We start from the raw sequence: 17,976 nt of genomic DNA on the forward strand, positions 1-17,976 counted from the left end.
TCTTTAAGGTAAAGAACAAATCACAATACATAACTTCATCCTATTTCTGCTAATGTCTCAAAAATAACATAAGGTATAGTATGGTGCTATAATTTAGTGTCTCATTCACAGGCCACTTTTCCCCTTCGTCAAGCTTATACAGAGGCCACCAATGATTACAATATTCAATCAAATCTTCTCTCCACATGTTACTAACCGAAACACCCCCCAGCTGTTTCCACTGCTTTAAAACACACTCCAGAGGTGATTTTTTAAGGAGTTCACTTGACTGTCCTGTTCCCATTATCAACACCTTCAGTACACAAAAATCAGAAATTGGAAAGTCAAATATCAGAGCCTAAGTCAAAATACCAAACAGAATCAATCAGAGATCAAAAGGTCATATCTAAAATCAATGGTCAAATACCAAAGCCTTAATCAAAGTACTGAGACCAAACCAAATGAGAATTTTCGCCTTCAACCAGAGAGACAAATACCATTTACCAGAGAAGTACTTCTACCAGAATACCAGACTTTTAAGGATCCTTTTATATCTTTTCCTTGCTGACGTCTCTTAGCCAGGCTTACAGGTAAGAGTACCAGACCAGACCAGAATACCAGAACCAGGTTAATCAAAAGAATGCCTTTAAATAAAATCTTACCAGTGGCCTTGGCTTGTGACCCCGGGGAATGGGGATCAAGGGTCTCCACAAGAAATCTTGATGCCGGCTGGAGGTCCTGCGATCCCACGTCCGTCAAGTCTCAGAAGCCTTGTCCGATCTGGGTCGCCAAAATGATACCGAAAAGCCGGTTGAAGAAATTCTCTAAGACTCGTTTTGGAGTTTTAGAAAGCAGGCATTCTTTATTGCAGCGCTGGATGCACGGGGGATAGTTCCACCTAGCGTGCATGCCACAGCTTTAGCACTAACAGGTTATATAGAATAACTAATTGCATATTAATCACATTAGTATACATATACATAAAAATAATTGCAACCGATTATCTTAGTACTGCCTACATCCGATCGTGCGCAATGAAGGATCCATTTGAGTCGAAGGGCTGCTTTTGCGACCACCGACCCATTTGAAGTTCTTGTTGGCTGTCCTTGAAGTCTTTACTCCTGTCCTTGTTCTTTGATCTTGAAGCTTAACGCAGCTTCAATCACACGTGGTCAGTTTCAACATTGTTCTCATCTAGCATACAGGAACATCTAGTCAGAAGAGCAAAGAACTGCAAAACTTATGAGTAACTACCTCTACTAGTTAATTGCTTGGCTATACTTTTGTCTATTGTTTCAATCATAGTGTTAGTATAAGATTTCTAATAATTATTTACCAAATCTCACTTTTACTGTCACCTAGCAGCAAACCAGTTTCCACAGCTGGTACAAAATATTAAAACCATCAAAATATTTAGACATACCATACAGAATGTATGGAAATATGCTATCACTGGGAAAGAAAATGGGGTGGTGGGTTACACTGAAGGTTTCTTCCTCTCTGTCTCTCTGCTGAAATATTCATGGATATCAAAGTTTCAGGGACTTAACATTTACCCACCCGTGCTGGCAGGCCTCGGGGAAGTAAGTGCACTACATTTTTCTGTTTTTCTTTCCAGAGGGAATGAAGGCAGGATTGGTTTTAAATACACTTAAAAGCTTATTTTACTCCTTGATTGAGACATCCAGTAGCTTGGTAATGTAGCTTAGTGGCTGCAGGGCAAACCACCTCAGGGTTACGGAGCATCCTGTGCAGCAAGGTGGGGAAAAAGGGAGAAGAACTAAGCACGTGCCAATTCACCGGTGAGATCAACCTCACCTATGTAAAGGATTTCCTGGGTTATAGCTAACTATTGTTCAATTGTGGGAATTCTTGTGTTTAAAAGATGGTGTTCCAGTGAGCACTGGGTAATAGTCTGACAGAGATCTGTGTTACATTGCCGGCATGGCTGGAGTCTTCCTCACATCTGCATGTAGGTGGGTCTTTCTTAGTTTAAAATAGCTTCTTATTGCTTTGCTCCCTTTCAGACCTGCTGTTCGTTCCTCTTTTAGATTTGTATTTTGCCGTCCCAGAAGTCCTAGAGCCAACTGTGGCAAAGCCAAACTCAAGTTTTCAGTGAGGAGCTGAAAGACTCTGTGGTAGAGATGACAGCAAATGCCTGTGGGGTTTAGCAGCCACCCTTCAATAACGACAAGTTTGTCACAGAAGGTGTTGAGGAAAGTACTTGCATTTAATTGAAGATCTTGATTTATAGCTTCCTGAAGAAAAAAAAAAAAAGTGTTAAGCTGAGCAATGGCCAAAGACACCTTGTTAAATTTGCAGGTTATGCATAGATTTAATAGAGATTAGGGGAGTTCTACACATCTGTGTGGATTAATTGAGCAGGTCAGAGGGGTAGTTTATTTGTTTTATGTTATAAAATATCTCCTATAACTAAAAGTTCTGATACAGATGCTATTTATCACTTCTGACATACCACAGTATTTGCCTCTGGGAATTCAGAACTCATGGTTTGTTAGATGGTTTTATTAAGTATTTGGGGGCTTTTTTTGCTATGTGACAGAACCTTCCCTCTGGAGATGAAGCCAAAGAGATTAATGGAGTGCAGGCTTTACTTACAAAGCTCGAGTGACCCTGTAAAATCTGTGTAAGCAAAAGATTAACTAGTGCCCAAATGAAGCACTTGGGGGCTTGTAATGTAGAGGAAAAAAAAATGCTGCTGCAAGGAGAGCAACACACACATAAAATCAGATCAAACACACAATTCTCTTGCTTTCTGCATGTGACAGATACACAGCCACCCTACTGGTTTCTCTAAAGGTGAGTTTCACCATGAATGTGGCTGATCTAAATCAGCCCTGACACTGGGAAGGGCTGCTGTGCCTTCCCACCCTGCTTGACACATGCACCCAGGGACTGGGTCAGGGAGAGCGTCTTCCCAGAACTCAACAAAAGGAGGCAAGTGCACCAGTTGCTACATCTCCGTAAAGCAATGATAAAACTGCAGTTTCAGGTGTTCAGCTGCTTTGTGCTGTCAAATCAGGGCCTGCATATAATCCATTGTTTTGCATCTTTTTTTTTTTTTTAAGTCTAGCTCATAACATGCAAGAACTTAATCACCCAAGGGGCTGGGTAGTGAGGTTAGGACAATAATTTCTTATCTTAAAAGAAAATACATAACTTTTCAAACATGGCATGTCTTACAATTGCACAGTTACAATTCAATAAAAAAGAACATTAAATCCACCAAATGTCAGAAAGCCAGTTTATCCACTGTGACTTGGCAGCTTGTAATCATGCTCAGTGGGCTGAGGGAAATTGCATTGTCTTTAATTTTATGATTTCTAAAGCAGTGGGAAATGGCATTTTTACAACAATAGGAAGCCCTCCCCATGATAACTTAGTTGTGTATTAGTTGAGGTCAGTACCAGCTGAGCATGGATCTGATTCAGCTTTCTAGAACTGATCAAAGTTAGAGGCCAATACAAAACATGTCACTGTTTTTGCTCTGTGTCTCAGTTTCTTCAGCTGTCAAAGCAGATGCTGAGGTATGGTGAGAAACATACCAAAACAGGAGGTGAAGTGCTTACTGCATGGGCAGTGCCAGCAGGTCCAGCCTACTGTTCCTGAGTTTCTCTTCCCTGCTAGACCTCAGTTCCCTGTGATACAGCAGACCCTCAAGCCCTGTATACATTTGTGCATGAAATGGGTGCTAATGACTGTCCTCGTTGCAGAGCTGTCAATGAGTTTTTCCAGAGCCCCTCACTGATGGGCTGCTTTGCTGTGTTGCCAGGTTGTGGAGGAGAACTCTCTGGCCCTTCTGGTTCATTTCACAGCCCTGGCTACCCCAACAGATACCCAAGCAATAGGGAGTGCATCTGGTACATTCATACAGCACCTGGTAGCAGCATTCAACTCACCATTCAGGAATTCGACATTGAATATCATGCAAACTGCAGCTATGATGTTTTGGAGGTAAGAGCATTAGATTTACTCCTCAAAAATACACAAGTAACACACTGTTCTGTCTGGAGCAGATAATCCCAAGAACTGCAGAAGCAGAACAAATGATTCTACTGCAATTTCCCATTTCTGCTATTGTTACAGTTACATTCCACAGATGTTGTCGCAGAAGCCACAATAGTCTTTTTTTTTTTTTTTTTTTTTTGCTTTTATGCATTTGGTGTCTGTATACCTTAATCAATAATGATGCTAGGCACTGTACAGTTCCTAACAAGAGACAACACTGCTTTGAAAAACTCAGTCTTAAAAAGTCCACCTTTTACAAAGAACTAAGTGTCAGGTGCTATACCATGGAGATAAAATTTCCTGGTGTAAAGTAAGATAATGGAACACTGAGGGGATAACTAAGGTGAGACCTTGCGTAGGACCTTCCAAGGAAGTGGGGAGGTTTATAACCCCAAGTGCTGAAAACTATGAAGAATCTTTGTATTCAGAAAAAAGAATAAAAGAAGAGGCAGTGTCCTAGTCAGCTTAGGGTAGTGTAACAAGGAGAAAAGGGACCTCTTTAAGGGTTTGTTGACCTTTAAGAGACCCATAAGACTGGATGGTCCTGTTATATATGACATCTTTGTGCTCATGTTGGGAAGCAGCCAGGTGACCAATCCCAGCTAACAGATTTGAATAGACTTCCAGTGCAGGAAGAAGGGATAGGAAATAATTTCAGGAAGAAATTCTTTAGAAGTATAGACTTTCTAGATGGCTCCCACTAGAGACATTTGAGATCGCTAACAGAGGTACAGTTGTTGGGTCTTTCAATGTTAATACATGGGTGACATATGTATGTTTTTGTAATGAAGCCAAAAGATTGATTAAGAAATCTTGTACCATTCTGCTGGGGCCTTTCTTCTCATCTTCTCCTGGGTAATGTGATATGTGACCAGCATACAGCTAGACAACTTTCTGTCCAGCACCTACACATACTCACTGTTGTCTATTCTCACCTTTGTAGCTTTGATTTCTCCATCTCCAGCCTGTGGTCCTTAGCGCAAACTCATTAGCAATATTCCTGCAAGGCTTAACCCACATCCCAAAGCATGTCCTAAATATACAGTTGCCAGTTAGATGATTGCTGAGCATTTGTATGAGTAGAAGAGATGTATAACTTAACTCCAGCTTTCTGGATCTGAAACAGGCTTCCCTAGCTTAGCAATGGAATGGAAGTCTTGACCAAATGGATACTGTGCTTCGAGTATCCTATTGACCTTGGGACTTCTGTAGGATCTGGGTGTAAGGAAGTTGTTCCAAGAATTCTCCGTCAGCAGAATTGGTAGACATGACTGCATGTCACATTGCTGACACCAGTGCCTGTAAGTGATCTGTGTTGGCTGGTTTGGGTTTTGATGAAGTCTGTTGTATTGCAGCTTCATTGTTGTTTGTGCCTAAAATGACTAGATTGAAGCTAATCTGTCTGTATGCTTCAGTTATGCCTCTGTTGCCCAGAGGAATCCATTAAACAGCTACAAAATCTAAGTCTGCTGTGGTTGACCATTTCTTGAATAGTGCAAGGACAATGCCTACATCTGCAGGTGGTCACCCAGGAGCTATCACAATCCAGTAAGAGTACAGATGGCTGGCAATCATTCGCTTGCCAACTTTTTGACTAGCAGGGGAACTGGCCTAAAACCAATGAGTGGGTTACTGGACACAAATTGCTTAAAGAAGTAGTTTAAGAGGATCCTACAGTTTGCTGCTCTGTGTCCCAGAGCAAGGTATTCACCTTAGGGTTTAGGTTTTCTTTTTTTACCACTTCAAACTTAGTTGCTATGCTTTACTTCTTTCCAACTGTACTCATTCAGCAGCACAGATGCCTGCCTTGCTGTTTGAACTTCTCTGCCTTCCTGCCCTCAGAATTGGCATGCCTCTGACTTACTGGTCTCCTAACCTTGGCTCCTCCAGTTCCCAACACTTCTCTCTGATCTGCTGACAGATAACCTAATGTAAATCAACTTATTGGGGAAAATTCATTCATGTCTTAGTGCAAGATAAAAAGGTTCTGCCTGGCAGTGAACAGCTTCCCCTGCCAAACTGGAGGCATTTGGTGGAGCATTATGTACCCTGCCACATATGTATTTTCTTGCTTTTGTTATAAAATTACATGTTCACAGCATGATTGATATAGTCTGCACAGAACAAATGATTACTCAGGTTTAGTGGGGGAAAAAAAAGAACATTGTTAACCATTTTCAGGAGCCGCTCTATCTTGTCATCTTCTTTCCTGTAGTTGTCTACATATGTCCAAGCTGAAGACCACACACACAAAAGTCTGAAAAGTGTTAGAAAAAAAGAGGTTTCTGCTGTGTCTTTGACACAGTGTGTTTCAGTGCTCACTAAGGTTCCAAACTTCTTTCACTGTCACATTATCTTCCCAAGAGTATCCTGTCTACCAGTACTTTGGGTTTTGAAGTCTGCTTTTTCTCATAATTATTTTCCTGATTTCACTTTTTCCTTATCTCTGAATAGTGAGTTCTACTGCTTCCTGTTTTCTTTCAAGCCAAATAACTTTCCAGTTTTAACAGGAAGTCAAAATCAGTACTAAAGTAGCTCTGCACCCTGCTGTCCCTCCCTCTCCCGTTAACTCTCTCTCCTCTCTAATATAAGAAGCTGTCTTTAGAACGTTGCAATAATTTGTGTTCTTTTCTGTTGCTTTTCTGAAATATATTACCTTGTAATAAAAATTCCCCAGTAATCACAAAACTTGCTTGCCTGGATGCATTTAGCTTTCGCTTAGAAACTCCCTCACCCCTTCGACCTGGCAGAGAATTGTAGGAAAATTCTAAATGATCTTTCCCTTTGCAACACCTTTATTGCTAACTTCATTTTTATACAATAGTTTCTTGAATATTTCTCTCTTGCACATTTTTCTGAAGCATACTTGTTCTTGTAAAATGCAGCAACTGTCTCCCCTTTCCTTTGACAATGCCTCCTAAACAGGCTGTCCCTTCCATGTCAGTATCCCAGTCCTACCATACTTTTCACCAAACTTTCCACCAAGACTGTGCAATGATAGTTATGTAAAAATTTTGTGTGTGAAATCCTCAAGTTCTCCCCATAGATTCTGCATGCTCAAGTGTTTGACACATTCTCCTTTAAACCTCCTCCTCCTTGTTTCTTTTATGGCACTGTTGCATTCTGTCTTTCTCTCTTCCCCATCAGATTCCATTCCTTTTACAAATATCCAGAGGCAAATTTTAAGTTGTTCTTAAAGATGCTTTCTAGAAATGTTTCATGGAAATAGAAGCCATCATTTTGGACACAATAAAAGATTTAAAAATATTTTTTAAATGGCTTCTATTGAAAATACATACATAGAGAAAAATGACCATGCCTGCTTTGTTAAATTATGACATCTTTAACGTGGACCAGGTTTTTGTAAACTAGAAATATATTCTGCCAAAACAAAATGTAGTACTGAGCTGAAAAGGAAGGAACCCTGTCAATCTATTGCACTTCCAAGTCTTTATTAGATGCTCTAATCTTCTCATTTAAATATGCAGAAACATCAAGTATTACCATAATTCTTAATTCTCTGTCAAAGCCAGGCTCTCTCTTTGCTGGCAGTTATATCTGAACAGGGATCAGTTTTATTCCCAGAAAATCTGTGTCATGAGTGTGACCAACCACATAAAAACAGCTTTCTGTTGCTCATAACTCTGGAATGCTGACTGTTAACAATAAATAGAGCTAACGGGGCAGAAGCAAATGATAAGAACAGATTAAAACCATGGGCTTTATGGCAGTGTCCTCCAACCCCGCTATGCGATCCAACATCAATTCATCTCTGGATCAGGTGCTCTGGTCAGACTAAATGTTTTTATTTTTATTTTTATCTGTTAGCAGCTCAGACATCCTGTGAGTCTGTGAACCACACCCTGGAATTCATTCTTTCCATCCATTCTCTTTTCCCTCTCCTTTTTTCATGTGGTAACTATTGGTTTTCCTCTTTGTAGCCAAAAGTAACATTTTATTGTTTTTTGTCATGGAAACACTCTAACTCGTTTTTGTTCCAGCCCTTGTGAAAGCATCCGATTAATTGAACTGGCATAAAGGAGAAAAGAAAATACACTCCTAACTGTAAAAAGCATGCCTTTGACTGTGCTTTTTATTTTGAAACTGTGCAGAAGGCTGTTGCTGAACAGTTAACAATTTAAAGGAGACCCACAAACCTCATATTTTCATCAATATTTCTTCCCCATCCTTAATTTTCTTCCAACAGGTCAACTCTAAGTATTTGGCTTGGGCCAAGTTAATTTCTGAGGTAATACTACAGAAATCAGGAGGGTTTATGTCAGAGCTGGGTTTGGTCCCCTTGCCTGTGGTGTGCAGATGGCCCCAGGGAGCACCAGGGATGATGTGAGAGGCTGGTCCATGATGATTATTAGATGCATATTAGAAACCCCTGCTGTTTCCTCTGCCACATAGCTTCTCTGGGCTGGTTTAGATGATTAAGAGCATGTGTTCCTGCTAGTTCTCATGCTGTGGTTCTGACTCAGGGAGTGTACCACAAACACATTTTAAAATTCAGATTTTGAACAGACTTCTGACAAATGCAGCTGTCATTGGGCTTCACATGCAGCCAGGCAGTAAGATTTTGCTAAAGACAGTGAACTTCCAGAGGACAAACATGCTTCTTGCCCAGACTGTGACTGCTTCATTACAGATTCTTAATCTGAGCTGTGATTTCATCCATTCTGACTTCTCTTGAATGCCTTGAGACAATCGATTGGACAGAGAAACCATTATCCATTCAAGTCATGCAGCCTCCCTGCAGAATGCAAAAAAGTGCTGTCTCAGTCAAAATTGAAATGTTTAAGCTATTAAGCCTGTGTATTCAGCCACTAAGACAAAATACAGTCTTCTGAACATCTAACAGACTAAGATGTTTGTAAAAAAATTAATTCCTTGTTTCTTCTGGGGATGCAAGCTTCAGCTTCTGAGATCTCAAATTACCCTGGAGTCACTGAATATTTTTTGCAGTTAAAAAAAAAAGTTCTTTCCCTTATACCTCTAACGGCAGAGCAGTGTCAGGCACTGTGAGCAGTTAGTGAGCACAGGACCAATCAAATTATGTAGGAATGCACTACACTTAGCCCTGGAGGTGGTGGGACTAGCTCAGCTATTTGTAAAACTTGCTCAGATATTTAGTTTGGACAGAACCCAAACTTCTTTTGAGGTTAAAAAGTATCCAGCAGAGCTTATTAAAATACTGAGTTTCCCCTCATCTAGAAGAGATCAGAGGCAAAAGGGCCATATGGAAGGTTGGTTCTTACTGCCACATTCTGAGACAGATTCATGGATTGCTTTTTTTGACCTTTTTGATGTTTACCAGACTAATAAAATATTGGTGAAGACCTATTCCCTGGTTTTGTTGTTAGAATTTGCCATTCTCTAGTTTAGCTTTAGGATTTATACATAATATATGCTGATACAATGAGAAGCTATCTATTCCTAGGTCAGTTACTGAAAGACAATAGCACATTATTTGGTGTATCTCTAACAGTTTTCACATTTGAGGTTACTGTCAAGCTGACTTTTGCAGCTGCTGTCCTACCAGGGACATACCAATGGAAGGCAGGAGACCCTTAATATCAGGTGACATTTCATTAGCATTAAGAAGCTTAGAAAATTCAATCATTGAAGGCACTAGGGACCAAAATCGTATGTCTGGTTTTGAAAATTGCACTGAAGCATGTGGTGTTTTCTTCAGCTTTGAGAGGGAAGACTAAGGAAGGTAAGCCAGTTCCACCAGTTATAAATGGGCTCAAACTAAAATCCCACATCTCTTTGGGAAAACAAGGAATAGGATTAACAAGATTTCCGCACGGCCATCTAATTCACTTGAATTGGTTTAAAAATGCATTATAGAGTACACAGTACTGCTGATGATGTTGATGAAAAGAGTGTTGGTTTTCTGGTTTATAACTGCCTGAGGCACACTCTTCTGAGTAGGAAATAATCACTCTTAAAAGTAAAAACCTGTCTTTTGTGGGAAATATGTGTGATATATATCCTTATTTCCAAAGAAAATGTAGTTTACTTGACCAAAATCCCATAGTCTGGATGTTGATTCTGCCATTGAAGTCAATAAAATTGCAATGTTTTTTGTTTTATCAGAAAGAGTGATGAAATCTAGCCCCAATTTAAAAATCAGCCTTAACTGTGCCTTTAAACATATTGGGTACAAAATATCAGCACAAGTTCCTGCAAAGAGATACAGTTTGTTTGCACAAGCACACAAAAAATGTGGTTTTATATCTCCTCAGAAACAAGGTGCTAACCCTGGAGGGATGAGAGAAGAAGAATGTGGTAAAGTCCCCAAAGCAGAAAATCCTTATTTAATGCAAGGCTGTTTTGAAATCATCTAGAATTTCATACTTGCGCCTGGTGGTTCAGATACCAAGTAAACCTGCAGAGAAAATAACTTTATTAACTACTTTACATTTCAAAATGTGGAATCACTTTCAATACTTACAGGTTTTCTTTTCTAGCTAAACAGTTCTCATGTATTCTGTGTGTCAGACAGTCTCTTTGAAAAACTTTGACAGTGTTTCTTCCATTTCTAGGTCTACGGTGGCCCTGATTTCCTCTCTCCTAGACTAGCCCAGCTGTGTGTTTCAAGATCAGCACAGAACCCACTGCAACTGTCTACTACTGGCAATTCAGCCACTGTCCGTTTCAAGACAGATGCAGCAGTGACAAGGAAAGGTTTTAATGCCTCCTGGCAAGAAAATCCAGGTGGTGAGTATACTGATTAATAGCAGGAGAAATTCAGGAAGTCTGAGAATCACGGATCAGCCATGCAAGCATTTAAAGTAGTTGAACAGCAGCATAGGACTGAAAACTGAAGGAGAATTTGGGTGTTACTGGATTTGGTAACACTAAGAGATGCTGAAAACCACACAGAAGAAAGAATTGTCCAACTAGCTGAAATCCAGGCCTATTCAGGTATTTTGTAACAGTCTACCTTGTTGGGGTTTCTTCTCTATGTAATTAATCAAGACATTCCTGTAATCAGAAAAGAACTTTTGCGTGCTAGCTGTTCTCCCCACCCACTCACCCACACAGAGTCCTTTATTAGCTGAATGATGCTTTTGGTTTTAAACTGTAAAGTGAAAAATATCTGAGAACGTGGCTTAAGTTGGAGAACTCGGTAGACTCCAAAAATATTTGGAGTGATTAGTAAATACTTGAACTCTATAAGGTTCATCTATCCTCCATGTGATTATTTGTTCAAAGCTTTACTGGTAATCAGTAAAAGAAGAGACATGATTAAAAGACCCAAGCACATGTTTCTACATGGGAGTTCTTATGAAAAGGCCAATTATCAGAAAATAATTGCAATGAAAAGTGAGGAGAGGCAGATTTTAATTCTTGCAGTATTGCTTGATTAAGTACACTGATTCATTAGTTTGTCAAGTTTTATACTTCTCCATGCTCACAAGTTTCATGAGAAAGGCACAAGATTTTTTTTTTTTTAATAAAAGACTTCTACAATCGTCCTTTGAATTAATCCCCTTCCGAGATCTGGCGGCTTATTTTGTCTACTTAGGCCACCTGAAGTTTTCTTATCCCTTTACAGGGTCTTGCCTGTTGCACTCCACCCCCCCTTTAGCCTCTAAAATACTCACTCACCAGAAAGCAATAACAGTATAGTTTTTATCCTTCCAGCAGGCTGCCTCCATCGACAGCAGCTCCTTGCCTTTCTCTCACCCTCCTCCGTCCCTTTACAACATATAAAAGCCTATTTGTTTGTGTTAGTCCTATTGAAAGCCCTGGTACTTTCCACACAGAATGCATCATTCCTGGCTATTTAGATATTCATGAGCACTGGAGCTGTTCTGGTCAGAAATACCTGAGGGTGAAGTCCTCAAGAAGCCCTCAACTGCATGGGTAGAGAAGCAGAAATTTCAGGCTTGCAATTGTTGTACTGCTAATGGGGAAAGTGGAGATCCTGCTGTCTTGATATTTTCAGAAATGGTTTTCTCACCCCTGTGCTCAGCTAGGCCTGGTCATTGCTTTCTCAGTATGGTAGGTCTGTGGCATTCATGTGAATGATATTTTTGATTGCTTTTACAATATCTAGGATAGAGGAATACCAGCACTGATGTTTCAGCCTTTACAACATCTACTACCAGCCTGGGGCTAGAGAGAAACATTACTCACAAGCATTGTTGTTGCATATTCACCAATAATGATAATGTTATACTTCCCTGATAGCCATTTCCATTGATTTTTGTTGCGGATAGGACACTTCAACAGTTGGAGCACTCATCTTACAAAAGTTCAATGTAGATTGAACTACAAAAAATATATAGATGGAGGTGTTCTTCCCTTTGTTTAAAAATAGGGGTGGAATCTCGCTAAGCTTAAAAGCTTGTGATTAAAACTGATTATGTCTTTTTCAGGCTGTGGTGGTATTTTCCAAGCTACCAGTGGGGAAATCCATTCTGGAAACTATCCTCAACCTTATAAGAACAACACAGATTGTTCTTGGCTTATCCAAGTTGACTACAGCCACAGAGTTCTATTGAATTTCACGGATTTTGATATTGAAAATCACCCTTCGTGTGACTCTGACAATGTTGCAGTAAGTAGCAATAGAAATTTCAACAGTTTCCTTAATGAGTCTGGTAAAATGCTTGCAAAAGAGGAAGCTTACTGTGCAACCTAGGCTGCAATTGGTTTCAGACTGGTAATTGCATAGTCATATTTATTCAGTGATGAGCTAAGTCTTAAATTTACAGCTAAATAGTTATCATCTGGTTCCCTTTGCTTCACCAATGAAGCAAGCTTCACAAATGCATTTCTGCATTCTTCCAGGTTCCCACTTATATTTGGAAGGATCTTTTCTTGAAGGCAGTGCATGCTGCATCCTGACACCACGTTTTTCCTTTTGGTGGTGTAAGTTGTAGTTAGTACTGCAGGAACAACCTCATAGATAGATGGCTGTTATTATGACACCCTTTCCCATTTATAGCTCAATTTACCACAGCTTGCTCCAAGCCATAGGTTGAACTGCCCACATATATAATAGATTGCCCACACCCTGTTACAAACTCAGGAGAGAGGGAGGTCTACATCCAGAGGGGATTGTGGCTGGCTGGTTTTCTTTATGTATGCACTGTGTATTCAGGTGCTCCTCAGCTGTCTGTTTAATTGCTTCATTAGCGCCACTGCTCTCTTAAAAGCTTCACATTGCTGTTGGTTTGTAGGCTTTTGTTGATGTCACAGAAATTCAACTTGCTACTCTATCAGTGCACAAAAACGAAGAAATCTCCACGTCTCCACTTGGCCTTTTGGGAGCAGGGACATGATGACACTCAGTATAAAGGCATGTGTGATTAGTACCAGGCGGATAAAACAGTGGCTGTAGCCCAAAACCCAGCTCTCCTCTCCTTGATAAACTGTCATTCACAGAGAACTCAATTTGGCATGAGCTGGGACTCTTTTGGAAACAGCATCAGTTTTAACAGCATTGCCTCGTAAAGCTTTTTTGTACTGAACCAGAAAAAAGGAAATGTGTCCCCATTTTGCTGTGCAGAACTGAAGATTTCATTTGGCCACAAAGCATCTTTGTACAATGACTGTTCTTTTCTTTTTTCTGGTTCTGAAGGATAGGGAAATTTGGTTATGTCTTTTTATTTAAATTGTTTAACTACATCAGGGGGAATCACTGAAAGGGAAAATCTATTGGAAAAATCTCCAAGTCTTCTGTGGTATCACACAGGAGTAGAAAATCAGATTGCCGGACAGAAACACAGGCCATCTGAAATGGCAGTACTGGTAAAAATGCCAAAAAAATTTTCACAAATTAAGTGCTAAATTCTGAAAAGACCTGAAATACAAGTTTCTCTTTTAAACCTGATGCCAATGGATGTATGTACCTATCTAAACACTTTGTAGAGTACTGAGCTCCTTGCAGTTACAGACACAACACCCATTACCTTTATAGGCCGGATATAGGCACTGGGTTTTTAATCACTGAAAGGCATCAGTCCTTCAGCTGGCAGAGGAGATGGCTGTGGCAGAGCTCTTTGCATAAGCAATGTTTGCAGATGATTGCAGTGCAGTGACACCCCTTTTCCTCTATTGCTGTATGAGTATCTGTTGTTTGCTTCTGCTTTTGGGGTTGGTTTTTTTTTGGGGGGGGGGGGGGGGAGGAGGAAGTTGCTTGTCAGCCACAGCTGTGCAAACACAACTGAAGCAGCAAAGTAAGCAGGGAGGGAGATTTAAATTTAATTCAGCCATCAATCACTGTCCACCAAGTGGAGGGTGGCTTGAAAATGGATAAGGGAGAATGCTGATTTGAAGCTAAGAGATAACGAAGGGCTCTGAGGCTCTAGCGTATGAGGTAGAGCAGAGCTCTTCAATGCTAATGTAGGGGGACCAGCAGGGCAAGAAAGGAGTGGATGGGGTTTCTTTCTCTATCTGTTATGCCAATAAGCAGAAAATCACTTGTTACTAACACCTGGATGTGATTTGTGTTCATCTCATTCCAATGCTTGCTATATGCCTCACACAGTATTAGGAGAAGAGAGTGAGGGACAGAGAGTGCCTGGAAATACATAAGTAGATGTCTGACCATGAATGGTTTAGGAATTGCATTCCAAAATCTGCATAAATGGAAAATATGGGCAGCTAAGGAAGTTGGTGGGTTGTTCCTATATTAGAGAGAGAAAAACAACTACTGTGTATGAGTAACACAGTGGTCCCACCCTTTTCTATTTCTTAAATTTTTACTTATCTTTATGGATTTTATTTGCTCTGTGAGTTCTCTTGGGGCTCCCCTCCACCCTTGAGTGTACCAATGGCCTTTTCCTTCATCCTTCCCCTTCTAGATCCAGTCATTTTTCCCTGAGTTATGACTCGAGATTTTTTTTTAAGTATTTCTACCATAAATTCCTTTCTATGGAGAACACATGAAAATGTATTTTTTTTCCATTTTTTGGAATGTTTTCCATTGCACATTTGTTATGTGAGCAAAATGGAGGGAGAGAAAATACTCATGTCTGCTGCTTCTTGGCTATGCTGCAACTCCAAAAAGCCCAGTGTGTTTTTCAGTTCTGCTCAATGATTCCACATGTGAATCTGAGCACAGATACAGATTCTGCTAAATTAATTCTAAGCCTGTAGCAGTAACCCACGGTGTAACTGCTCTGAGCTCCCTCTAGAGTCAATGGATGGAGTGCACAGAGCGTAGTCCAGGCCACCAAAAAGCACATTCTTCATTCACTTAGCTGCCTAAATTTAGTTGATTCCTGTTTCTATGCCTCAGTTCTATGCCTTATCTGTTCTCAGAACAGGTGAACAACTCTTCATCTGCTAGATGAGGATGTATAGCCTTTACTTTCTCTGATCTCAAATATAACTCCATTATATTCTGTAGAAAGCATAAGATCTTTGAGAAGAATTTTTGTTCTCATTGTCACCATACATAAGGAATAAATTTTTAATTTATCTTTGTGTATCAGCCCATTTCTATCTGGAGAGTGTGTCTTACAACAAACAAATTTGTTTCTTTGAGGGAAAATAGAGGGAAAGAAATAGTGAATGCACTAATTCCTGTATTTCTTGCCCATGTGTTTAACCGGTATTGTATCTGACGCTACACCAGGAGTGCAGGTCAGTAAAAGTGTCGAGGATTTGGAGACTTGAGGATGATGTGCCTTGGAAGGCAGAGCTTGTAGCACAAGGCACTGAAAAGGGGAGGGAGAAATAGTTTGTTCTTTTCAGTGGCTTTGATTAAGTAAATGTTATTTTTCTTTCCTGTTGCAGTACAACAAGCAGTACACAGGAATGTAGAAATGTAAGCCTCTGGGAGCTAGAGAGGAGGTATGACTTCATTTATTCCAGGTGCTGGCAGAGAGGATCTTCCAAGAGAGGACAGCTAGAAATATGTGGAGTTTTTATGGCTCAGAAGACAAAAAATATCTTTTTGTCGCGTGCTTTTGCAAAATGCAGGACACATTTGAACAAGAAGGCAATGAGTCACTCAGTTATGTTCATTGTGGAAAGGGAAGAGAAGAGCAAATTGCTGCTATGCACAGTGCAAATGAAAATTTGGCTTTTAAGTAAGCAGATGCATCATTTTCCTTTACACATGCAGACACAGAAATACATTTCTCAGATGTTTTCAAAATAACTTTAAGAAGCAGCAGAGAGACACAACTCTTTCCTGAACTAGTGTGTGAATATTGTGGTTTCTGATCTAGATTCAAGACTGAAATCCTCCATATAAAACAGTTTAAGATAATAAATAGCAGGTGAGCAAAAATGATGCAGCCATACAATATCCATGTGTTACTGTTCCTGCTTAACTTGTAGCTGCCATAACTCCTAAGAGTCGCTGCTGTATCTCACTAATGCTCATGCTGAACTGTTCCTCGAATCAGATTTTTAGCAAGTGTAAAGGCTAGGAATAATTTCTGGGTTTCTGACAGAGGAGACAGTACTGTTCTTCAAGCAAGCTGTCCAGAAACAGCAAATACACTTGATTTAGAAAACATTCCTCTGACTTCATGCCCTTCTCCCAGTATTACCACAGAAAGGCTTCTTTATTCCAGAAAGCTCTTAGAATGAAATGCATGCTTAGACTCTTATGTTACTCATCCTTAATACCTTTCTAAGTGAGACAGCTCAACTACTCGAGTCTCACAGCAGTCCATGTGTCAATGGTCATATCCTCAGCTGTGCAGAGTGGCACAGATCCATCAAAACCAGCAGTTTATGTGAACTGTAGTCAGGGCCTCTCTTTACCTTCTCTCATTGCAATGCTTATTCTCAGTTCTAGCATTCAGATAAAATCCTCTCACTACTGTGTAGGCAAAAACAGTACCTTAATTCCTAAGGGTTATTTTGTTAGTCATTGCTTTTTTTCACATTCCATGGTTTGTGGTTTTTAACTCCAGGCAGTCTGATTTATATACAGAATATATGTGCAGAGGAAGAATAAACACTGCACACTATGTATTAAAAGGCTGATTGTGGCAGGATACCAAGAGAGAAGAAAAGGTTGAATGGATGGATATTTTGGGTCTCTCTACCAGGTATTCATTTTTACAGACATTGCAGTACACTTAATGCTCTGTCACAAGGTCCCACACAGCTAGCTAGTGTTATAGGCCCAAGGGCAAATGTTTAATTCATGAATACAGCATTGGCTATGTAGGGTATGTCAGTGGATTAAGCAGGAGTTTTGTCCTTTGTTTCTTAGCTCCGAGGTTTATTTGAGACAGGTCACCTGTCGTGGTTTAACCCCAGCCAGCAACTAAGCACCACGCAGCCGCTCACTCACTTCCCCCCCACCCAGTGGGATGGGGGAGAAAATCAGGAAAAGAAGTAAAACTCCTGGGTTGAGATAAGAACGGTTTAATAGAACAGAAAAGAAGAAACTAATAATGATAATGATAACACTAATAAAATGACAACAGTAAGTAATAAAAGGATTGAAATGTACAAATGATGCACAGGGCAATTGCTCACCACCCGCCGACCGACACCCAGCCAGTCCCCGAGTGGCAAAATCACTGCCCCCCCCCTTCCCAGTTCCTAAACTAGATGGGACGTCACATGGTATGGAATACACCGTTGGCCAGTTTGGGTCAGGTGCCCTGGCTGGGCATGAGAAGCTGAAAAATCCCCGACCATAGTCTAAACACTACTGAGCAACAACTGAAAACATCAGTGTTATCAACATTCTTCACATACTGAACTCAAAACATAGCACTGTACCAGCTACTAGGAAGACAGTTAACTCCATCCCGGCTGAAACCAGGACATCACCTTTCTCTCAGTTACTGTTTTTATATATTTTTTTCACTAATGCTCTCAAAGGCCTTTGAATACTGGAGGCAGAAACATTGCATTGTGTTAGACAGTCTAGTTAGAAATTTTTAATTCATTGGTGTTGTATTGCACAGACTTGCTGGAATTTGAGGCATTTTGAAGTAAAAGAAGGCAATCTTAATAAGAACTACT

At 40.2% G+C, this 17,976-nt stretch overlaps 1 protein-coding gene across 1 annotated transcript in view; it reads left to right on the forward strand.

The window, feature by feature from the left end:
* Positions 1–17,976, forward strand: part of CUBN (cubilin) — a 154,929-nt gene that overhangs the window by 69,174 nt on the left and 67,779 nt on the right. Inside the window, exons 29-31 of the mRNA XM_075048329.1 lie at positions 3,773–3,954; positions 10,563–10,737; positions 12,405–12,586. Of these exons, the coding sequence (XP_074904430.1) occupies positions 3,773–3,954; positions 10,563–10,737; positions 12,405–12,586 (539 nt within the window). The remainder of the gene's footprint in view (positions 1–3,772; positions 3,955–10,562; positions 10,738–12,404; positions 12,587–17,976) is intronic.

The sequence above is a fragment of the Buteo buteo genome, chromosome 2 (assembly GCF_964188355.1).
Source record: "Buteo buteo chromosome 2, bButBut1.hap1.1, whole genome shotgun sequence".
NCBI classification, from domain to species: domain Eukaryota; kingdom Metazoa; phylum Chordata; class Aves; order Accipitriformes; family Accipitridae; genus Buteo; species Buteo buteo.